Source organism: Melanaphis sacchari, unplaced genomic scaffold (assembly GCF_002803265.2).
Source record: "Melanaphis sacchari strain LSU unplaced genomic scaffold, SCAv2.0 Contig62_pilon_pilon, whole genome shotgun sequence".
NCBI classification, from domain to species: Eukaryota; Metazoa; Arthropoda; class Insecta; order Hemiptera; family Aphididae; genus Melanaphis; species Melanaphis sacchari.
The window spans coordinates 398,430-414,241 of record NW_020271445.1 but is presented as its reverse complement, the minus strand read 5'-3'; the positions used below and the strand labels follow the sequence as shown (position 1 = coordinate 414,241).

The following is a 15,812-nucleotide window of genomic DNA, read 5'->3' as shown; positions in this document are numbered from 1 at the left end:
ATTATGTTTTGAGAAAATCGATTTGAGTTTGAACTAAGATATTTAATGAGTTTTTACTATGCTTTTGAAATTTAATATTTAAATACTTACAATCATACTTTACAATATTAATTTTTCAAATATTATGAAATTCACTCTTAAACCCAAAATTTTAGACTTGTACATTTACAATTTTTAAGTAAATGCAAGATTGCCACATATTTTGATATGTGACCTGTATTGCATACAGAAATTGATTTTTAGATGGCCACTTATTAAAATATGGCAGTATTGAATTTAAGCCATGAACATTTTTATGCCATAAATACAATACGTAACCGGAACCAGCAATACCAGATAAATTTTGAGTTGTGGCAGTCTTGTTCTAGGAGTGCGATATAATATATGATATATTTTTATCAACAACCTACCTACCCTACCATGATAGTATAATCTACTTGTAAAATACATTACCTACTATTGTAGCAATACGAATGCATTTTATAATATACTTAGTAATAAAAATAATAGATCAGAATTATATCTCCGTTCAGAATTATTTTCGTTTATAATCATTTATTACTTATTAAATTCAAATTTAACTAATGCGTAGTGGAATAGTAATAGTGATCTATTCAATGATGAGATATGTATTCTCTTATAGTACAGTAGAACAATTACCCATTTGCCCACATTTTTAGAATTGTATCAATATATCTAAAAATTTATCAATTTAATGAGAGTAAATTTGAAATATTAAAATATTAGGTATAGATCATTTAAGCTACTGGCATTCATTGATGATTTATTTATCTAACATAAATTGTAGACAAATTAACCTACTTTTACAGAAATGTCTGGTAAATAATGAGGATTTCGAAGTCGTGTTGTGATGTAAAGTCTAAATGAATGATTATATTCCAACAAATTATCACCAAATCTTAAGTAATCAATTCCATCTTGTTTATAGATATTTCTGAGTAATACTTGGTCTACAAAAAGTAATAAAATATAGTAAGTAGAACAAGTAGATTACATTTTTAATATATTTCTTTAAAAGAATTTAAATTTTACTATTAATGTTGTGTGGTATAATAATTAGTAAATTTGTAATCATACCGAGAGTAGCATCTATGTCTTCTTGTACATTTTCTAAAAGAACCGGTAAACCATGTTCAATTGCTGATTGTATGGAAGTCATATAATTAGGATTTGACAGTTTAACTATAGAAATATTGTTTTTATTTTCCATAGTTTTTATCCATTTATTTGCTTGACCTTGGGGATCAATCATTAGAGGCCATCTTGTACCACTAAATACAATGATTCCATTTTCAACTGAAAAATTATCAGCTGGAAGTCCAGATAGATTCCATTCTCGAATTAATACTGGATCTCCTAATGTATGTATTAATGAAAACTGTTTTGAACAAGGAATATTCATTTCCAAACATTTTTGGTTCCATTCATCAATAAGTTCCTGAACATATATTTTTTTTTTTTTATACATAAATATTTTAAATAACAAAATCTAAACGTGTGTAAAGCTTACCTAACTTTAACCGATCAAACCTTAAGATTTAAAATTGAATTGGTAAGTAATTTTAAATTTAATTTTGGAATTCGTAAATTCTTTAGAGCTAAGAGATAATAAAAATAACCTTTAAGTTAAAGGAGGGAACAACTTAACAAAAATATCTAACTAGTTAGTTGAAATTACACTAGACAAATTATAAGTTGTTCAGCTTGTTTTGTAAGTAATTGTTGTTTTTTGGAATTTGTGAGATCAATGATTTAAAGCAGTGACCAGAAAGTGAAAGAGGTATAACTTTATATGAATCTCAAAATACACCGGACAATTAAGTAATAATTACTTACAAATTAATCTCTTTAACTTGAAATGTATCTGTTGCATTTTGAACAACATCGAGAGAGAGGCTAATTATACACACATATATTTAAACTTTAAAGTACACATTTACAGTTATACTTACATTTCTAAAATCAACAGTAAATGCTCCAAGGTAAGCAACAACACCCGCAGATAGCAATACATCACCAATTGCATTATCTAGGGTTGATTGCAATTCTAGAGCCGCTTGACTCCATTTATATTTTTCTCCGCTGAGACCACTAATTAATTGTTCAGCTCTGGTTAGTTTTTGAGAACATAAGTCAATATTATCTTCCAATTCTTTTTTCTCTTTTGTTTTTTCTGCAAGTTCATCTCTCAGTGTTTGAAGCTTACTCAATACTCCGGAAAGTTCAGCTCTTTTTTCATTAAGTTTTTCCATTTGTACAGCATAGTCCGTTTCCGCTTGCTGAAGTTTTTCTTTTTTAGGTCCAACAATTTTAATTACTTTATCATATATATCCAATGCTCGTATCCATTTACAAAGGCCTTCACATGCATTAGAAACTGATTTGATACTAATTGGATTGAAGTCTGGATCGTTAATATATCTGAAAATTAATCATGCGTTCATTTTTGTATGCAAGAAAAATTAATAAAATTACTTTTCTCTTATGTGTTTCATAATTGCAGGATCTATATTATCTTTGTCATATGTTTTTAAACTTTCTAAAAATTTAGTATCTGAAATAAGTTTCTGTGAAGGTCCCCAAAAATCTTCAATCATCCGACCAGAGCCACTCGGATCTGGTTTACGTTCAGATTTAATTCCTTTCATGACACAAACTGCTTCTAGGACTAACTTGACACCATATGGTGGATTTTTCATAGATTTAACTACGGTAATATCGGCGGGCTTAAGAGTATTTAAAGCTGAAACTGCTGCTTCGAGGGCCGGTATGGCTTCTGCTAAATCACTTTCACAATCGTCTTTGATAGCCTGTGATGCTGCTGCAGCATCATTAGCAAGGGCTTCATCGGCTCCCACTATCTAAAATATATTATTAAAATTAATTTTAGATCATAATAAATAAAAAATATTTTATTAAGTAGGTACTTCTTTTTTGGCTTCGACTTTTACTGTATCTTGTTCAATTTTAACCATAAGAGCTTCTGTAGCCAACGAATTTTCTACAAGTTTTGGCCTTAAAGCTGTTAATTTATCTTGCATAACAGATACCTGACCAGCAGCAAAGTCTAATTTTTTTAAACCAGTTTCATATCTATTACGTAAAGTTGTAATTTGATCTACTTTCTTTTTATGTAAATTTTTAAATGTTTTGGTTAACTCTAAGTAGGAAGTTGGTGTAACATAATTATGCCTCTTTAACGCTGAATAAAACCTTAAATGTAATATTGAAAAACAATAGTTATAAAGAAATTGAAGTGTAAAAATAATTAAATAACAATAAATTTCAAATATTTATTGTGATTTTTATGAATATTAGTCATGATATTTTTTATATATATATATATATAAAAGTTATCAGGTGATAAAAAATAAATATAATTACAAAATAATGAAATTTTAGTATTGGCAAGGACTTAAATTTTGTTTTAAATAGCAACTATATTTTATTGTATATTTATAAAATATTTAAATGAGAATATTTACTTAGAAGAAGCATTCCTAGCTGTCAAATGAAATTCTTTACAAATTAATACGCAAGATGATGCAATATCACTGTGAACAGACATATCTTTTAAATAATATTCTGCAACTTTTTCGAGAGCATCTTCGGGCCAAACTGTAAACCTATAGTTAAAAAATATAATTACTGCATTAACTGTATTTAATTTTACTACCAATGTACATTAAATTATACTATACCAGTCAATTGTACAACAGTTAATAAGTGAAGGAAACATTCTTAAGAGTTGTTTAAACATTTTACCAATTGGTGATATAGCAAAAGTAAAATGGAGGTTTTCTTTGACTCTTTCTATAAAGAAATTATATAAAGCGAGTGGTGTTGTTTCTACATTTTTCCCCTGTTACAAATAATGTCATTTATTTTAAATGGACGAATACAAATTATTAAGTATTATTACTTAAATATAATATTTTAATTATTTCAAGTAACAAGCATAGAGCATTGGGTGTCTATAATGAAATAAAAAAAATTTCAAACAAAAAAAGAAAACTTCACTAATTGGAAACATATTATGTCGTAAAAATCGAAAACTTAAAGAAAAAAATTAAACTTTTCGGTATATCAAGTAAGTTTTGAGAAATAACTTTAAAGGAAAAATAAAAGGGTAAAGAGAATAAAAAGATAATTTTTACTGGAAATGAACAAATCTTACTTAATTTTATGTACTAAATTATTATAATTATATATTATAATGATGCAATAATGATTCATACAAATTGTATTATTTAAAAAAAATGTTCTTGATACAACTTACAAGGCTTTGAGCAATATTGGATGCTTTATCTAAAATGTCAACTCGTTCATCAGATTGATAAAGATTTGGTATATCTCCAGTACTAAGTAACATATTTATATCTTCCATAAAACTTTCATCTGTAATTTGATTGTCAGATAAAAAAAATGTAATTGGATTCCCTTCGCATCCAGCACATCTTAATAGTTTTTTCATATCATCATTCCATGAATTTTTACCATAGTTTTTTTTTATTTCAATCTGAAAAAAGAAATTTATATTTATTTTAATATTATATTTAAACGGATATTTGTATAGACTATAATATTATAATACTTACTTGAAATAATTTATAATCAGCAATAAATGTTGCAAACTTTGTAGCTGATTGTCTTCCACAACCACCTATTCCAACTAATAACAAATGGCCGTTGTCTTGTTGTAAGACTCTACTTATACGAGACACATGTTCAATAGCAAACTTAAACATAACCATTGATAACGGATTTTTAGACATAGTATTGTATTCGTTCAAATAGTAATCCATTCGTTGGATTAGTTGTTTTTCACTATGAACTTCGTCGTAAATTTTATTATTACTATCTGGATCCATGTAGTTGCCATAAAATAGGTTTCGTAAATGATCAGTATTTAAAAAGCTCTCTTCAACTGGCATCAAATCGCTTAGATAAACGTCCATTGGTTGTCTCAAACAACTATAAGATGCTGTTTTCATTATTTCAAATAATTTATTCCGGTCATCATCGTGAACTAATCTATCACCAAATACACGCCATGTTTCATGAACCCACAGTCGGAATATTTTTTCTAGAGTTTTACCCTGCGATGCTGGTAACAATAAAATTCCTTTTACGACTCTGGCAAAATCTCGTAGGTTGAAAGTATAGTGAGATTTAGCAGGAGTTGGTAAAAATGTTGAGACTGCTTCTTTATACACAAATAATATTGATTCTACAACATTCTAAAATAATTTTAGTTAAAATAAGTATTTTTGTTACTATATTACTATGAGTTAATACATTTCCTTGTAATATGATAGGCTCAGAAAATCCTTTATCAAAATGCCATTTAATAATTTGAGAAAATATCTTAAATATAGTTTCTTGACTAAATGAATTAATACCAATAGCATTCATATGTCTAGTAAAACGAGTGGTAATTTGATTTGAACCCCCACCGGGAGGTTGAAGTACACCAATAAATAACTAAAAGTGGAACAAATCATTTTTGAATAAATATTAGTAATAAAATTAATATTATACTAAATAATAATTTAAAATAAATCTTACCATATCGAGTATATCTATTCTTGACTTAGTTTGAATATCGTACCAATGACCATGATCAATCCACTGTCTTAATAATTCTATTGGTGGCTGAGCACCATATTTTTCAGGTAATGGCATACTTAAATCATCTACAAACAACATACATTTTTTACCAACAGACGGTCCAAAAACTCCCCTTCTTCGCCTGTGAAAATAATATTATAATATTTTATATTATTATATACTTTTTTTTAATAACATTTTCAACAGCTGATATACTTGTCTAATTTAGCAATGATAATGTCTTGCACAGTGTTAGCTATAGTTCGTGCTGAGAAGTTTAAAATATTGGCTAAACATTTTTCTTTTGGCAAATGTTTTAAATAGTCCAACATAATAACTGATTTCCCAGTACCAGTGGGTCCAACAAACAGTAAAGGGATTTCATTTTTTAATAATATTTGAAGAAAATAATTTTGCTTAACTGTTTCATCAGTTTCAATAATTAAATCATTTATCTATACAATAAATAACGTTAATATCACTTATTAAACTATTTTTTAAATTCAAATTACAATCAAAATACAATATATATAAGTATTAAATAATGAATTTACTCTTATATCTGGTGAGATCCTCTTAAAATCTATTTTTTCAGACCATAGGACCCAAGTTCCATTATTTTTCTTATCATACACATAATCATAAACTGTACCTATTTCTGGAAAAAGGTGGATTTTTGTTAACTTAAAAGTGATTGGTTTCTGATATTGATCATTATTTCCGAGAAGAAGTTTTCGTAAAAACGTATCAAATTTATTTCGGCTATCACCGTTTATTAAAGAACCAAGACTCCAGATCAAACTAAAAATTGTTATACAACCCAACCATATGGTTGAAAATCCAACTCCAGTTTCTTCTTTAATTAAACAACTCATTAACCTTGTAAAAGACTATAAAAGACAAAATAAATTGTTCATATTTAACTTAATTAATTAAAAATCAACTACTTACGTTAAACATATGATTTTCAGAAGTAGCTAAAAATAAATTACAATGGTTTTGTATAAATACAAATATGGCAGGTACCAACCACTCAATTAAATCATTCATCATTATTTGTTGGTCCGGCAAAATTTTAGAAAAAAGAATCTGTTTGTACGAAAGCCAAAAAGATCTCCATTCAAGCTGCTTTGGTTCCATATAAATCATTCCACAGCGCGATACTGTAGCAGGGGAAGCTTGTTCTAAATTGGCAGATTCAAATATCATGTTCATTTTGTTATTCATCTGTACAAAAGAATTGTTTTTTAAATAAACATTAATGGATACCTTGAACATGAATTATAAAATATAATACGAATATTTAATAAATTGTTGAACCTGAATAATTTCTCCAGACATTAAGCAAAGCTTTTTGTTATCGTCTAAAACTGTATTCATATTTTCTACCCATACTGCATCAACAGGTCCATCAAATACAATCCATTTACGATCATTTGATACACTATTTGCAAATTCTCGAAACATGATTGCCATAATTCCTAAAATAAAAAATAAATTAAATGTTATTATTGTTTTATTTTTAATAATTTACCATCGTGCCATTCATGTGAAGCTGCATCAAATGATCCATACAATTGATCAATTGTAATTGCTTTAGGATTGATAATTTTAAACGTGGTTTTAAATTCTTTCATTATTACTTTGCAGTCAAGTTGTAAATCATTTAATGATTCTGCCAAAACCTATAGGAATAATTAATAGTTGTTAAATATTGTAAAAATTCAAAATTTTTCAATATTATAAATAAATGGTAAAAATATAACCAAATAATCAATTGACTTTAACCGAGTTAGTTAGTTGCTAATAAAGACCGTAAGAAGTTACAACAATTTTTACAACTATAATATGGTGTTAATTTACTTTAGTATTCAATCTAAACTATTTAATATCAACATGGTCAATTCTATGAGGTCGGATGCATGATCAAATAATAACATTATAAAATGCATTGAAAATAATAATTGTATTCAATATTGTACATAATATTTGTTCATAATGTGTTCTACATTTTTAATAGATTATTAATAGACTCGATAGAGACTCATATGGTGAGTAGATACACTGTAATAATTCGAATATTCGATAAAACTCACGTAAAAACTAAATAATTAATAACTGAAATAAAGATAAATGATAAAGTATTACGTCACTATCACTAAATTATGTTAAGATACTCAACATTATTATGTATATTATATTATTAAATATACCTACCCAAAAAGACACAGTAGATATTGTATCTAATATTATGACATATATTGGAACATAATTATTATTACATATAATATAATATAATTAAAAATTTAAATATATATATAATATGCGACGAAATATCATACGCATCCAATTTATTGCCGTGCACCCAAATGGCCGCCACAAAATGACGGGATAGATACTTATAAAATTATATTCATTTATTACGGAGAGAAAAAATATATTATACAATTTGTGAAATCTATAGATATTTATCCAAACAACCAAACACATCTTTGAAATAAATCTTCTAAGTATAGTTAGAAGCCATCCTCCATCCCTCGATATGGTAGTCTAGCTTCATTTATGCAAATAATAGTACCTACATACCGATAAAATATATCCCAGTCAATTACCACGCATTAAACTAACACTAAAAAATAATACATAAATAGTATGAAATGTATGAATAAAACTACATACTATACTGTTAGGTATTAAATGATTATACATTTGACAAAAATACTTGATGCACTTACTGACTTACTATTAACAAAAACTTTATTAAAACTAATTTGTTAATAATATATACCTGATAAACACAAGTTTTTCCAGATAATGGTTCACCAACAACCATAAGTCCATGTCTGACCAACACTATTTCGTATACTTGTAATATTTTGTCAATGAACCATGGAGTACATTGTAAATTCTTTTTTCCTAGGTTAATTTTTATTTTATTTATAATTTCTTCTCTTTCTAGCATGAAAACTTTAACATTGGGGAACAAATTTTCACATATACCAACAAAAAGTGGTGTATCCTAATAAGAAACATTATATAAAGTTATCTAATTTTCAAATTTATTAATTGTTCATAATGTAAAACCTCTGATGAAAATTTTGGCATATTGACGTCGTATATAGCTCTTAATATAATTTCCTTTTCATTTTTATTAGAATACTTTAATTTTAAATTTTCTATAGATGTTAATACAGATTTTACTGCCCTCATCCCATAATCATAATGTGATTGGGATGACAATTGTTCTGAACATAACCTATATATGTCTATAATTTTTTGAGCCAAACTGTAATATAATTATTTGATAGAGTTATCCAAATTATTTTTATATGCAAACATTAAAACAATAATAACATACCTTCTAGCATCACTAAAACCCATAGAATATAATGATATTTCTCCAACCATAGCGTAATCTGGTATCATCATAGCGACTGTACGGAATAATACTTTTAAGTTATCAGGTAATTCTTGCCTTCCAGGATATCTATAGTTGTATAATTTTTAATTTTATTAATAAGCTACCTATAATATAAAATATTAGCACTCTTTAAAAATTTTATCTTACCCTGGGTTCATAGTTATAAAAATTGCACAAGTAGAATTTAATGTTATCTCTGTGCCTTCAAATACGAATTTTTCTTTTTTAGCTTTTACTGACATTTGTATAGTATACACTTGCTGAACAATAACAGATAATACTTCAAGTTCAATTCTATTGAATTCATCAAAACAAGCCCATGCTCCAGATTGTGCTAATCCCTATATATATGAAGATTAAAATACTAAAGTAAAAATTTTAAATTAATTTACAATTATTTATAATAAGTGCATTAAAAATATAAATGCAATAAAATCTATGTAATATTAATACAGTTATGTGGAATCTGAATAACAAGGAAAATGTTTTTTATAAAATTATTATTCGATTCTGTGAGCCTAATATATCATAAAATGGAATCTGTTTAACGTGTAAATTTAAATTATTAATTTTATTCGTTTATCATATTTCATATTTTATATCATAGAACTGTAGAAACCAGAATACAAAAATACATATTTTCAAATTGTTAATTTATCTTAATTATTTCATCTCGATTAATTTTTCTATTGGTAAAAATGATTATTTTCATTTATTTTGGTAGAATCTTTAACTTTTCATAAGGTGAAGTATGTAATACGTACAAACTATATTCAAAATTACGAACAAAAACAATTAATATTAAAAAATAAATAAAAAATTTAAATGTTTTAAAATGCTTTTTACTGAAAAAATAAAACTAATTGAAGCATATAAACAGTGGCATATATAAGGGTGTCATTGGGAAAAATTGTCTCCTCTCTTTAGTTGAGTGTTTTTACCACAGATATATATACAACACTATGTATTATTTATATATATAGATATAGATATATGTGTGTGTGTGATTTTTATACTCGTGATATATTTTAGTTAAGAAAACATCACACTCGCACGTGTTGTTTTATTATTACATAAACATAAATAGTTTAAAAAATTCTAGAGAGGAATTTTTTTGTATGCCCTCCTCCTTATCTCCATCATGTAAACATCATCATTAATGGTTGTATTAAAAATCAATATGTTTAATCACTCTACTTTTTTTTTAGAATTTTATAAAAATATATGCATATGTTAGTAAAACTACTAAAACTGTCTTCTAATAAGAAATCTAGTTACTATGTATACCTAATATAAATCAAAATACTTATTTATGGAATTTAATATAAAATAATTTATTTTATTATTTTATTTTAATACATTAATTAATTCATATCATACAAATTTACAATTTTAATAAGTTCATAACTCGCTTCAAAATTAAAATACCAAAAAAATCTACACGGGGCCCAAGATAATATTCTTGCCTTTTAATTTTCTAATAATTTAATTCACCTTAATATTAAAAATAACAAAACAAAATGAATATTTTTGATCATCTAATTTGCTGTTATTTGTTAATAAGATGTTAACATATACTAGTACAACATCCTCTAAGTACAATAAAAGTGATGTACACATTTTAAAATGAATAATATTATAATGACATATTTTACGAACCATGAAAATTTTTCCCATAGCTTTAAAGTCAAGTCCTTTAGAACAATTAAATACAATGCATTGCTTGGCTATTGCTTTAGCTAAGTCTTTTGTAGTTTCGGTTTTCCCGGTACCAGCTGGACCTTCTAGAGCACCTCCGAGGTGTAATTTCAATGCACCCATAAGTGTTCTTTTAATTTAAACAGATTTTTAACATAAATTAAAACTTTCCATGTAAAATTATTATTCTACCTGTAACATCGATCTGTCAGTGGAGTAATTACTAATCTTGATGAGTTCCCTAGATATTCATTTCCATAATCTAAAGTAGTGGTTATCATTGACACAGTAGTTTTAGAATCCTTATTATAATACCTAAGTTGACTAATCCAATTAAAATCTCGAGTATTACTTATTTCAAGTGTTATAAGATTTTTAACAACGTCACGAGCTTAAAATATTAAACATAATACTATTATAGTATTTAACATTTTCTATTTAATGTGTACAAATAATAGATGTGTTAATTACCGTGAACATCTATAACTATCAAAGCAAACACCGTTGCCCTTTCACATTTGCTTAATGTGCCACACACTAAGTTTACTAAATTTTCTATTTGTTTACTACTTTTCTGTAAATATGCCTAAAAAAAGAAAAAATTTCAAGAATTAAATTAATAATTTTTTTTTTTAAGAAACTTTTCTTACAGGAAGCAATTTTTTGTCGATAGCAGTTTCTACTTCAGCAGTCCAATTTATAGTTGCAGCACATAATACTACCATACCCGGCCACTTAAATACCCATTCATTACGTTTCATATTTGCGTATTCTTTTACTGCATTGTTAATAATTTCGCTTATTGACTGCATCATTAAAATTTCAACTTGAATTAACCATTTTTCTACCAAACCCTGTCACATTAAATTGAGTATAGACTTCAATTCAAAAAATATATTTCCAAAAATTTAATGTATTAAAGAATACCTTAGCGTCGGCAGGATAAATTATTCCATTAAAGGCTACTATTTCGCCGTCAGCTGATATCATTCCCACAATTTCTATACTTTTTGTAAAGTTTAATTTATCTATGCCTTCAAAACATTTTTTAAGATGTGGTTGCACACGTAGTGGGTCTTTGGTTTCGGACAAAATTTCAAGAAGTTCGTCATTAGATAAAAAGAAAAATCTGTAATTTTTATTGAATTAAAACTCGTCAATTTTAAGAATAATATAATAATAACGCTATACCGTGGAAAGAAAATACGTTTTTTCTCTAAATACTCGTTCAAGCCTTTCTGTATCTGCTCAAACATAACACTGCATTTTTTTAGCAACTGTAACATATTTGGATAATTTGTTGCTTCAAGAACTTTACGGTTTTTTACAGTGTTAATCATAATTTGACGCCAAATAGCATCTACAGCTCTAAAATTTCTAGCTTCTTCAGGCATTTGACGATTTATGTCTTCTGAACTAAATATTGGACCTAAATACATCCAAATCCCTTGCACCTATATATAATAATATAACATTATACATATTTTTAAATGGTTTTTAATAAAACATTCATTATCATTTATTATCTGTTATACAAATATTGAATGAGCATAAATAGTTAATGTAAAAATACACAAGTATAATATTTAATGATGCATCTATTTTATTTAAACTTATGGTTATTAACATATTTTATTAAACTACTTTCAGTATCGGCTATTTTATATTTTGCTTAAAAAAATAATAATAATAATAATAATAGTATAAAATTAACCTAATGGAAATTTAAAAATGTGTCTACTTGAATCAACTATTCGCAGTGAAAAATATTAAAATAAAATAGTCTGATCTAAATAAAAATTATAAATTTACACTTTTTTTTTTAATATTATAATTTAAATAAATATATCTCATTATTTTCAATTTTATTCTAAGATAGCTTTAAAACTGGATACGATAAAATTGATAACAATGGCCTTAGAAAACTATTTATAAATTTTTCATAATTTTATAGAATAATAGGATTAAAAAGTTATAAATAATACTTTTTTTAGATAAAAATCTAATAACAAACCGATACGAAAATAAACAACATAACAATAATATGAAAAAATGAATTTAAAATATCTTTTTCAATTAATATATATTTTACATACTTACAGAAATCCATAGATCTAAAATTTCTTGCATCAAAATTAATTTTTTTTCCCATGTATCCATTTCTTCTTCAAAAGGTTTTATATAAACCGATCCATGCATCGTTTGAGCTTTTAGTATATGATCATCTAACATAACCTGAATATCATCTAACGCCGTTAATATACTAACACCACTATCTCTATATGGACTACATTCAAATTCAATAGTTAACCATTCTTCTTTCATTTTACGAAGATTTTGTTCAAGAGAATATTCTTTAGATGCAATAACACTAATTTCTTCAAGTTTTTCAATATAATTCAATAAACCAATTTCAATCATTTGAGATAAAGTTGATGAATCATTAGGATGTAAGTCTACACCAACACTTTTGCTAATCTAATATGGATACGTTTTTCGTTATAATTGTTCATATAATGTACATCATTGACATTAATAAAATAATAATTAAATTACCTCTGTCCAATGTCTTTCATGAATACCTGGATTACAAATTGTCTCCAACACGGGTAAATACTTTTTAAAATTATCTACTTTACCACGTACAATTTCTGCTACACGTTTTGATCCAGGATAGTCTTGAAGAGTTCTAGCTAATTTATATAGATTTTTCCACATATCATCCACCATTTCTTTTATTTCCTTAGCATTTAGCTCGTGAAATGGTCCTATAATATTTAGTAAATTATATTCTATTAGAAATTTATTAATACACATTTTACATATTCTATCTACATAATATATTTTACCATTAAACCATGTTTCATAGTAGTTCTGAAAGTCATGAACAATGTGCCACAAATGATCAAATTGCTCACTAGCCGCAACCATTGAATGAAGTTGAGTATATGGTGTAATCTCTACATCCAAAAGTTTTTCAGTGTGATTTATGCTCTAGATCATTTCATTTCATTATTATTTTAATTCTAATAACTATTATATTATGTTATATAATATGGTACATAATAAATTTAAATAGCATAGATAATTGTTTTACCTAACTATTGTTATGCTATATTATAAGAAGAGTTAATAAAAGTAAAAAATTGCTTAATAAGATAAACACAATTTTAATTAGTAAATACTGTTACAGTTTTAAAAATATTTTGATTTAGTTAAATTAAATTATAACTTTATTATTGTTTTATTACATGTTACGTATAGTATATATTTAAGTTACGTACGTTTGCAGCTGCAATATCTTCTTTAAGAAAATTAGTAAGACGTTCAACTTCTTCAGTGGCTGCTATTATTTCGTCATTAGTCAATATTGGCGGGTCTTTTTTTTTCAAATTTTCCAACAATTTGAAATGATTTTTAAGACTATAAGAAAAATATCAAAACTATTAATAGTGAATTAATTTATATCGATTTTAACATACTCGAATTCAAATTCTGTTTTTTTAGATTTTAATTGGCCTTCAACTACTCCTTTCTTTTGAATAACTCTACTGGTAGCTAAATCTAAAAACTGTTCAATCTCTTGAGGCCATCGAAATACTCGTGATTGTAAATGAATATCATCAACTATTAAGGTTTAATAGTTTTAAAATTGAATTCAATTAAATGTAATGAAATAAAATTGAATAAAATTTTTATTTTATTACTATTGAATTCCGTATATTCAAAAAGAAACATTATGTAATCTCCAACAGTCCTCAATTGAGTTTTCATTTTTGGTAAAGTAGACTCCCGACATAGTGTTACATAATTACTTAATTCTACTAAATCTTCAGTTGTATCCGGCATTTCTGAGGACTTGGCAGACATTACTTCAAATGCACTATTTATTCTGAAAAAAATTATTTCATCTATGATTGTTATTTGCTTAAATATTTTTATTTTATTATTATTATATATATTACTGATATATAGAACATGAATTTTTTATGTAATAAAAAAGTCAAAATATGTACATATTTATGTTCTTATTTTTGCTAAAATGTGTATTAAAAAAACAGGAAATATTTAACAAAAAAAAAAATGTTATATATTAGTTTATTAAATACATTTAATTAAATTTTATTAATCAAGTTCATTATCATCATTGTTGTCTTCTTGGGAACAATTCGATAAAATATACATTTGGAGATTTTCAAATTTAAATGTATGACAGTTAGGTCTAAAAATTGATTTGTAGTGACTGAAATGTCAACCAAGGATAAAGGGACATATTTTATACTTCTAAAAATTTTAAAAGATACTGAGTACCTTGGCCTTTTTTTTTGTTGACGATAATTTTAGCATGGTCATAGTAAAAAAAAAATGTACTTACTAATAATAATAGCTATATTAAATATAGTGTTTATTACACAAATAACTACTACTTACTTGAAACTAGACTTTCTAGAGTGTTTAGACTCTAAACGATATGACAATATGGCATAATCAAAAATCATAACCGATCTTAACTTATTTATTACAACGTCATCTATTGATATTATTCAGATAGAACAAAATTACAACATAATAATTATTGTTAATATTTTTTTAAATTTTAAAGGTACTTACAAATATTCAAATATAAAATATGTACTTATTAGTGAAATATTTAAAAATATGTTTTTACATTAAAATAATTAAAATACGTGAAAATAAGTAAAATAAAAAGTGCTTTTTATTCAGGGTGTTACGAAGCGTACTTATTTTTAATCAGAATTAAGAAAACTGCATTCAATAAAATAATATACTTACATAAAAATCTACGCCTTACTAACATATAATTCAAAATTTTAGCATTTATTTACCCAGAAATATTTTGTTGTGTTAAATTCATAAAATATTCAAGAATTCTGTTCTTCAAACTATTAATTATATTTTTTAAATTTGTATTAACCTCAGATACGTCTAATTTCATTAAATTTAGTTCAACTTGATCTCTAAGTTTAAGAATATCTTCATTTATTGTCATATACTTGATGACCCATTCATTGAATTCCTAAAAAAATATAGGTAGTATAAT

At 25.7% G+C, this 15,812-nt stretch overlaps 1 protein-coding gene across 1 annotated transcript in view; it reads right to left on the bottom strand.

Moving 5' to 3' along the window:
• The window catches only part of LOC112600265 (dynein heavy chain 3, axonemal-like), a 29,551-nt gene extending 14,922 nt beyond the window's left edge, over nucleotides 1–14,629 (bottom strand). Inside the window, exons 1-32 of the mRNA XM_025347450.1 lie at nucleotides 14,458–14,629; nucleotides 14,233–14,377; nucleotides 14,035–14,173; nucleotides 13,600–13,744; nucleotides 13,307–13,518; nucleotides 12,851–13,228; nucleotides 11,942–12,204; nucleotides 11,678–11,879; nucleotides 11,401–11,604; nucleotides 11,222–11,336; nucleotides 10,943–11,141; nucleotides 10,712–10,880; nucleotides 9,200–9,393; nucleotides 8,990–9,118; nucleotides 8,716–8,917; nucleotides 8,420–8,650; nucleotides 7,166–7,316; nucleotides 6,952–7,112; nucleotides 6,583–6,858; nucleotides 6,186–6,521; nucleotides 5,848–6,086; nucleotides 5,590–5,773; nucleotides 5,320–5,505; nucleotides 4,620–5,261; nucleotides 4,301–4,540; nucleotides 3,723–3,883; nucleotides 3,507–3,647; nucleotides 2,949–3,234; nucleotides 2,497–2,882; nucleotides 1,974–2,442; nucleotides 1,099–1,459; nucleotides 823–971 (exon numbers count right to left, since the gene is read on the bottom strand). Of these exons, the coding sequence (XP_025203235.1) occupies nucleotides 823–971; nucleotides 1,099–1,459; nucleotides 1,974–2,442; nucleotides 2,497–2,882; nucleotides 2,949–3,234; nucleotides 3,507–3,647; nucleotides 3,723–3,883; nucleotides 4,301–4,540; nucleotides 4,620–5,261; nucleotides 5,320–5,505; nucleotides 5,590–5,773; nucleotides 5,848–6,086; nucleotides 6,186–6,521; nucleotides 6,583–6,858; nucleotides 6,952–7,112; nucleotides 7,166–7,316; nucleotides 8,420–8,650; nucleotides 8,716–8,917; nucleotides 8,990–9,118; nucleotides 9,200–9,393; nucleotides 10,712–10,880; nucleotides 10,943–11,141; nucleotides 11,222–11,336; nucleotides 11,401–11,604; nucleotides 11,678–11,879; nucleotides 11,942–12,204; nucleotides 12,851–13,228; nucleotides 13,307–13,518; nucleotides 13,600–13,744; nucleotides 14,035–14,173; nucleotides 14,233–14,377; nucleotides 14,458–14,620 (7,458 nt within the window). The 5' untranslated portion in view covers nucleotides 14,621–14,629. The remainder of the gene's footprint in view (nucleotides 1–822; nucleotides 972–1,098; nucleotides 1,460–1,973; nucleotides 2,443–2,496; nucleotides 2,883–2,948; nucleotides 3,235–3,506; nucleotides 3,648–3,722; nucleotides 3,884–4,300; nucleotides 4,541–4,619; nucleotides 5,262–5,319; nucleotides 5,506–5,589; nucleotides 5,774–5,847; nucleotides 6,087–6,185; nucleotides 6,522–6,582; nucleotides 6,859–6,951; nucleotides 7,113–7,165; nucleotides 7,317–8,419; nucleotides 8,651–8,715; nucleotides 8,918–8,989; nucleotides 9,119–9,199; nucleotides 9,394–10,711; nucleotides 10,881–10,942; nucleotides 11,142–11,221; nucleotides 11,337–11,400; nucleotides 11,605–11,677; nucleotides 11,880–11,941; nucleotides 12,205–12,850; nucleotides 13,229–13,306; nucleotides 13,519–13,599; nucleotides 13,745–14,034; nucleotides 14,174–14,232; nucleotides 14,378–14,457) is intronic.
• Nucleotides 14,630–15,812: the final 1,183 nt, after the last annotated feature.